Source organism: Atta colombica, unplaced genomic scaffold (genome assembly GCF_001594045.1).
Source record: "Atta colombica isolate Treedump-2 unplaced genomic scaffold, Acol1.0 scaffold35, whole genome shotgun sequence".
Lineage (NCBI taxonomy): Eukaryota > Metazoa > Arthropoda > Insecta > Hymenoptera > Formicidae > Atta > Atta colombica.
In genome coordinates, this window is record NW_017259459.1 from 428,135 (window position 1) to 436,926 (window position 8,792).

Sequence of the window (8,792 nt, forward strand, 5' to 3'; positions counted from 1 at the left end):
ATTTTTAGTACATTTTTCTTCCAATATGTAAATTATTGGAAAAGTCATTAACACGAAAGTCTTAAACTTATTTAAAAACAAGAATATAAATAAAATGGTCAAATAAATATTTTTTTAAACAAATATTTTTGTGATTATAATGTGAATACATAATTAAGAAATAAAGACTCTAAATGGATAAATTTTTAATGCTTATATAAATAATTCGGTGTGAATTTATATCATATCTACAAACTGCGAATCGAATTTAAATTGAAACGCAATCCTAACAGAATTAGAGTAATAATATCACAAATTGACATGCAATTTAATAATATTGATGCTCATAGATATTTCAGAAAGATCTTAATAAATGCTGATAGCAAATTAAAACTGCTTAAAACTTAAATAATTTTATTTTTATTTTTTATATCTTTATGCTTTTTTTTATCTTTATGTTATTTTAAGATCTATAGATAATTTTAATTTTAACGTGCAAATATTTGTTTTATTTTTACATTTACTTCGTTTTTCGAAGATCGAATACATGATATTCTCCATATCATTTCTTTCTCTCGGTCCGCTGGATGTTGACTCGTCGTTATAACCGGTTCGACGATCGGTCCGTTCGCGCATTTTTCTTGCCGTACGATGTGCGTGCCTCGCACATCGTGACGCAACTTCGTCGACACATATTACCCCCGGGATATCAGACAGAGAGATGCATCACAGCCTGGTGCATCCTGCGTAAAACTAGGACACACAATCGACCACAGGGTATCTCTCCTCCCTACGAAATGTCCTTTGAAATGCCCTACGAATTCCGAGCGATGCGATTCTCCACGATTCTCCACGATTCTCCCCGATCGACGCGACAAAGAAGCACACACACGAGATCGAATCCAGCCCTGATGATCTGTTTCGACTTGACCCAGAAAAAGCGGATCCATCGAAGTTCTACCGGGTGGAACCGGCGGCTTTCAATTTTTGTAAAATCGCACCGTAACGAGCCAGATCGCATTCAAATGTAAAACTTTTGTCATGCAACGTGGAATGCGCGCCGCGATGCGCCGATCGTCGCGGACGCGATGCAACAGCTATCCCATGAATAATTTAATGCCCGACATAGTTACATTGTTGTGTACTAATGGCATTGTGCGCGACACGTCGATCTCGCGCAGATCGGCTCATTATCATTGCGCATTCCTCGCTTTATTTTGAAATAAAGATGAGACAATGGTCACCGACACGAATGCAAATTCAAGAGCGGCGCGTGAAAACAGAATTTGATATTGGTTTTTTAAATTACGGTGAATCAGTTTGACATTCATGCACCGCGTTTAATATATTTAAAGATTATTCCTCCAAACCTAATTTTTTATTGAAACCATATTAAAAAAAGATTTCTTTAAAATTCAATTCATGAGCACTTTAATATTTTAGTGATTTTACTTACTAGACAATTAATTTTTTTCAAAATTTTGACTATTTTTCCAATATACATTATTAGATTTCAAATGATGTCGATAGAATAAATAATTTTTAAATTAAATAATTTCAACGGATAATATTTTCAAATTTAATGATAAACATTATAATGTACGCAGAATCTGAAGGGATTAAATAGCGACCGAAACGTACACGGAATTTTTTGTCTAGACGTAAAATAATCTAAATAAACTCACACATTAATATTCAATATTAAAATGTCAAGTTTAATATATTTCAATATTAACCAAATATTTTTATAAGTTAAATTCGTTATCTGTAAACAAGAAAAATTTAAATTAAATGTTATGTAGCAAGAAATACATTAATTGCGTTTCACATATAATCATTTAATTATTAAAAGTTTAAAATTTTTAATTATATCCAATATTCAAAGATAAGATACACTTTCTAAATGATTGATCACTAAAAATGCCTACATAAAAACTTGAGAAAGTTTGAAAGTGTCCCAGCATCACCTTTTTAACGCATCTCCGGATTGGATGACTAAAATGTAGGAGGTGAGCTGAATTTAAATATGCAATAATCTTTTTTTTGTATTCTGTATTAAATTACAGAAGAAAAAAAGATTACAAACAAGCTTTTAATAACCTAATGTATCACTTCTATTTAACTATGTAACATAACATATTTTTACAGAAATAACAATTTAACAGAAATAACAATTTAAAAATAAATTAAAAGTTACAAACAATGAAAAAAGATTAATATAAATATATAGTCGACTGAATACAATATTGTAACGCGAACGAGTCAAAGAATCGGGAAAAGTTTATTGAAAGTTTCGCTGAAACGTAAACTGTTATTAGTTTCGCCCTTTCGAAAAAAAGATAAAGCAGTTTTTTCCTCACGTTATTTTATAATCACGAGCGTCGTTGATTCGACTCGCTCCGGTGCAGCGCGACGCAGGTGCGACGCGACGCAACGCGACGCGACGGACCAGCGTCACTGAGCGCCGCGCATCGACGAAACAAAGCCGGTCGTATCGAAAAAGGATTCGCGCGGGGCGCGGGTATTTCCGCGAGGAGCAAGAGAGTAACGCGAGGAATTTTACCTGCATCGCTTTAGCATCGTTTGCGTCCCGTTCCGCTGCTCCGCTGCGATCGTCATGCACGTTCCTTCGTCTGCCGCGTCTCACTCTTCCTCTCTCCTTCCCACCAATGGTAGACCTTGAAGGTCCTGAACTAACGGTGGTCTTTGCGACACGCCGACCTTCCCTGTGTCTCTTTTAGTAGGATCCCTCACCGATTTGTTCTCTTTGCTCGCACCGCGAGCGTTTCAGCGCCGAACCGGTCGCGAGTTCAATAGAATTTCCGCGGCGACCGGAATCGAGATAATGTACACACGTGTCCCACGGCGTCGGCTCAACTGAATTTCAGGCTACTGCGGCTCCTCTTTATTCTCACCTGACGTAGACAGGTGCTGCAGGTGGCACCACTTTCCGATCGGCGACCCCCTGTCGCTTACCGATCATGCTATGGAGAACAAATTGCAAGAAAAATAAAACGCGCTCCTTTTCTCCTTTTACTAAAGTAAACAATTTATTAAGAAAAAATCTTGATAAATTTCGAAAAAATTTATACACAATTCTCTTCCAGGTTGCCGATTTTTTATGAAATTCATATTCACAACTCTCTTGGACTGCAGTAATAGTAAAAAAAAGGACGAAAACAAAATCCCTTTTTTTTTCAAACGATGGACCGATGGTTCTAAGTAATATATGAGTAAAAAAGTGGTTAAAAATATGGGGATAGTCATAATATTGAAATAGAAAGTCTTTCATCAGCCTACGATGAAGGTTTTCTTAGAAAACCATTCTTTTCTCTGCGATCTCACGACTTTTAGGAAATTGTTCATTGTCAGTCCATGATATTCAGGAAACTATATTCTTTTCCTGGTCCCCGACTCCTGAAGGGAGCTATTTTCGTACTTTTTTTGTAGAAAAAAAAAACCGCAAAGATAACCACACCGAATTTTTAACCGCGTTTTTGCTCCCACATGCGGGGTGTTCCGAGCTGAACGATGCTCTTCCGGGTCCCAGCCCGTAACAAGCTACTTTTTCTTCTCGTGAAGCGTCTCAAGGAGAGAATGCAATGGTACTGCTATTCTTTTGTACAAAAGAGAACGACCGCCACAAATTTTTAACCGTGTATACACGAACACGAACACGCGCGGGAGTTTCGAAGCCAAAGGGGAACTCGCCAGTCTTTTACCAGACAGATGGTTTTTTTTATCGCAAAGCGATCTAAAAGGCACATTGGTATTTCTACTTTTTTACACGAACGAACCCAGGAACGATCACAAATTTTTGACCGTTTTCGTTCATATGTTACGTTTCGCATGGAAGAAAGCCTTTTTAGGTTTTCGTGTTAGATAAAATTTTTTGAGGAAACTAGTTTTTTCACTCGCAATTTTTTGGCAATTCTATAGATACGCGGTCTGCTTGATGTTTGCTCCAAATTTTGACAATGTAAATGTAAAATACGCGAGTTTATAGGAGAAAATTTCTGTATTATGTATTTTTTTATTACAAAATATATTTATTATACAAAGATATATAAAGTGATACATCATTGTAAATTTTATTTTCAATTAATAATGTATACAATATGTGCAATATACATATAATATAATACAGGTACTTAATAATTTGCTAAGAAATGTTTCTCAGCTTCACTGGATTTTACAAGTATCAAGAAAGCAGGTGTACCGCCGCGAACTATGAACCTGAAAGATTAATTTTGACATTAAAATAAGCTTTTCGGCTTATGGGTTTACTTATAAAATACTGCTAGTAAACTCACTGTTTGTCTCGTAATATTTCATTCAACGTGGACTGGATGTCTACTTTATGAATGGAACATTTGTTTTTTCCTTCAAAATATACATTTATATTTTCTATAGTATAACAATGTTTTACATCCCATTCAGGGGGTTCTTCGAATAGTTCGATTAACTGTTCAATTAATCTATAAACAATTAAAAATATTTTTTAATAGTATAATTATATAACGTATAATGTATTTTGATAAAAAGACATACAACGTATCTTCATGAAAATTTTGTATAAAATCAGTTTGCTGAGTCTCTGGATATAAAATCATTACTGGCCACACAAGCTTGTCCTTCTCGTCGAAGTGTACTCTGCTTTGTGCTATTTGCGGTACTTGAGGCTCTAAATCTCTTAATTCTAACTTTTGTTTATCATTCGTCAATTCTAAATTAATACCTTTTCGAGAAATTGTTTCTAACAATTTTTCATCCTCCTTATCTGATTTTTTCTCTGTTCTTTCTTGCTTTCTCTTATCTCTTTGTAAACGCTCCTTTGTGAACAAAATAATCGATAACATTAAGAATGGAAACTTTTGTAACTTAACTTTTACATCAATATTTATTAATATAGCTTACTTTTGCAATTACAGAATCAGATCTTAATTTCGATATTGTTTTATCAGTTGGATTTTGATCAAGAAACTGATCGCATAAATCAATGCATTGGTCATAATCTTTAATGTGGAAACTACAAGTGGCAGCTCGACTCAAAGCCTTTGGATATTGTGACTTAAGCTTTAAAGCCAATTTACAGTCATTCAAACATGATCTATAATTTTTATTATATTAAAAACTTTATCATTAATATTAATCATTCAATCAATGCAATCTATCAGAAGGCTTGCCTGTAATTTTGCAACATGAAATGTGCTGCGGCTCTGTTATTGTAAAGCTGAGCCATCAAATCGTCATCTTTACATTTGGTTTTTATCCCTGTTGTATAACCAAGAATAGCAAGACGATACTTTTTATACTTATAATTAAAGTTTCCATCCTCCTTGTAATTATTCGCCAATTCTGCATTAAAAGTATATATATATATATATATATATATATGTTGCATAGGAAGCAAACAACATATTCTCTGCGTATGAATAACGAGAACAACAATGAATATTACTCCATAATAGTACATACGATTGGAACACTTATGTCCTGCACATTTTTCTTTGAAATATTAGGAGTACTTAAATAAATAATAGTCTCTATTCTTTTCTTTTTTTTATAATATATATTTTTGCAAATACTCTTTAAGGATGTTATGTGTAGAAACTACATATCTAATAATTTTTATATATTTATAAAAGTGATAAAAATTAATTCTTGAATTAATCTATAAGATATGAATGACTCATTGTGTATATAAAAGTTATCATGTATCAGACAACATGCAGGTCTAAAAGATGTCAAAAAATATCTTGAAGATATCTTCTAGATGTGCATATTGTTTGGTGTACTAATAATGAATTCGATTATTCATACTATACTGGATTCATACATATTAAAGGTGATACAATTTATATGATGAATTTAATCACTTTCACAGTACACTGGATCAGTATACAACAAAGAATACTTTATATAAAGTATCTAAATGCAGTAGCATAATATAATCAATTTTGGCAATAAAATAACACATACTCTATAAAGTCATATTAAATAATGTGACAGTGTCATTTTTGGAAATTTAATTATTTAAAATATTCATTGTGCTTTTATATTTAACTTTACTAATTTTATGTATAGTAACTTTTAATAAACATCTAACATAATGCAAGTGAACGATTCGTTATAAAATTTAAAAACAAGATATAACGAAAAATCTGTTGAAAAAAACATACCTTCAGGAGTATTCTCATCCTCCCCATACTTAAGTTGTTGCAATCCCTCCATTAAAGGAGACAACTCGTCGCCAGGTTCCGGTGGTTTTTTCATGAAAAAAGGATGTTTCTCCATTTCCTCTTGCCACCTGTCCTCCGGCCATCCTTCTGTATAACTCTTTTTCTCCAAGTTATTTATGTACTCGTCCAGTTCGGCGTCCAATTTCGCGGCAAGCTCCAAACGCTCTTCATCCGTCCAAATTTTCCTCTTTTCACCAATTTCATCCCCTTGCATATTGTTTTCGCAATAAAAATTTCACAATGCCCAAATCAAAATACGAGTGAACTATTTTACAATCCAATTCGTCTGATAAATAACTAATTAGGCGCGTTGTACGTGAGTATATCACAACATTGCTCGACGTAATGAACATAACCTCGAAATTGCTACTTGTTCACCAAAAACAATGGTGGTCACGTGTGCGGAATGAATAGCAGACGATAATTTATTTCTGATTTTACCGACCACACGTCGGCATTTTATCTGTAGATGGCGCTGGGTGTGCTTTTCAAATGTTTTTAAACATACCGATGCGCGATGATAAATATTGTATATTTTTATACGCATTTTTTTATAATTGTAAAATAAATTGAGTTTTAAATAGAAAAAAATAGAAGAAAAATATTTAGATAAATAAAAATAATAAAATGCTAACATTACTTACGCATTGCAAAAATACAAACGGAATTGAGAAAAAAGAAATAAAAGAGAAGAATTAAATTATAAATAAATATAAACTAAATTATAAATAAATATAACTATTATAAAATGTAAATAAAGCTTGTTGTTAAAAGGAACAAATTATTCAATGTTATATGTTATGATCATTTGATATCTAATAATTTATAGTTAAAACAATTTAATAAACTTGCACATTTACATATAGCGCACGTGTGAATCATATGATTAATGTCATGCAACCAGATCTAGGTTAAGCCAATATGAAAGATTGTAATAACAGAAATCGAAAATTTCGTGAAATATTGAAATCTACTATAACGCTCAACAAATATCGTACGAAATTTTTGAATGCCACGTTTCTCAAATTTCAATTCGCAATCTGCCGACTGCCGACATTAATCCCAGCTTTCAAACTTGCGATACGGCGCAATATGGATTCGACAATTAAACAGCCGACAGTTTGAGACAAGTTTCTCATTCAATGTTTGAATTCAAGTTTCAAGATTCATTTGTTCTATTCTTTTAAAAATTCTATTCAGAATCAACGCTATTAAAAATGTTGTACAAGTAATTTTATTTACATGTACAAAAAACAATGTACTAACAAAAGAGATTATTTATTGCATTACAGTCGCTGAAGTTATTGTAATTAAATTACCATTAATTCAAACCGATCTATATATGTACTCTTAATAATTCAAGGTATTTTCAAAGTGTATATATGAAGCAGAAGCCAATTATATCGATGTTAGTCTAACCTACATCAACTCAATTTTTTTCTTCAACTATTTTTCCAACAAAATGTTAATTCGAAATAACAAATTGTTAATTCAATTGCAAATTCAAAACTAATCAATTTTAATATTTGAAGATACATACCCGAAAAAAAATATTATATATATGGACATATTTTATATATAATTATATACAGTTATATATATAATATGTCAATTTTTATAATTTATATAATTATATATAATTTTATATAATTTTATGTAATTATATATGGAATTTTTTTCTCAGGTAGTATTATAAAAGTAGAAAAAATAATCTGATAATTTTATTAATGCATATACTGATTAATACATTTAATTTTTTAGTAATCGTTTCCATTGCATTATATCGCGTGTGTTGGATGTATAGAGATAAATATTTATAGGAGTTGCCTAAACAAAAGTGTCTCAATCACGTTGATCGTATAGTAAAAGTCATAAATTAACATTGAATAATAGATGGCTTAATATTGCAACAGAGCCATCAATATTAATAATCGTTCGATAAATACACAATATCCATTTATTTTTACATATTGACAGTGAAAATAAAATATTGAAATTTGATGTATAACCGTAGAGGGATCATTTATACAAATGTGGGAAAGCCGGGATATAGAAAATTTGATCTCTATGAGGCAAAAAATGAAGAGTATAGTGAAGGATAGACAAAATGAGAGAGAGAGAGAGAGAGAGAGAGAGAGAGAGAGAGAGAGAGAGAGAGCGAAAGAGAGATTGAAAGAAGCAACTATCTCATATGCACATTTTTAAATTTGAATAAATTATATATTGTGACGTCCATCCTTTATTGTCTTTAATTTCCGCCATGTTACATTTATGACAAAAATCTCACAAAAACAGATTTACGGGCGGATTGTAAAACGGATCGTGTCAATACAATGCGATCTCGATAATTCGATACTAATTAATATACGGAGATATATTATCGGATTATCGAGATATTGGGATTACGAGATTCGCAGTGTGTGACCACGAATTTGAGGATCCATTATTTCAATATGCAGCAAATTTAAGAGAGAGAGAGAGAGGAGGGAAATCCATTGGATGTTAGAATATATAGAATATATAAAACATATTATATATATATATATACACATCAGAATACAAATTGGCAAT

General features: G+C 32.0%; 1 protein-coding gene across 1 annotated transcript in view; it reads right to left on the bottom strand.

Moving 5' to 3' along the window:
- The window catches only part of LOC108690672, a 19,585-nt gene extending 12,972 nt beyond the window's left edge, over positions 1-6,613 (bottom strand). The window contains exons 1-6 of the mRNA XM_018198076.1: positions 6,162-6,613; positions 5,166-5,337; positions 4,897-5,089; positions 4,531-4,811; positions 4,293-4,457; positions 4,143-4,215 (exon numbers count right to left, since the gene is read on the bottom strand). Coding sequence (XP_018053565.1) covers positions 4,143-4,215; positions 4,293-4,457; positions 4,531-4,811; positions 4,897-5,089; positions 5,166-5,337; positions 6,162-6,435 — 1,158 coding nt within the window. The 5' untranslated portion in view covers positions 6,436-6,613. The remainder of the gene's footprint in view (positions 1-4,142; positions 4,216-4,292; positions 4,458-4,530; positions 4,812-4,896; positions 5,090-5,165; positions 5,338-6,161) is intronic.
- Between the last annotated feature and the right edge of the window lie 2,179 nt (positions 6,614-8,792).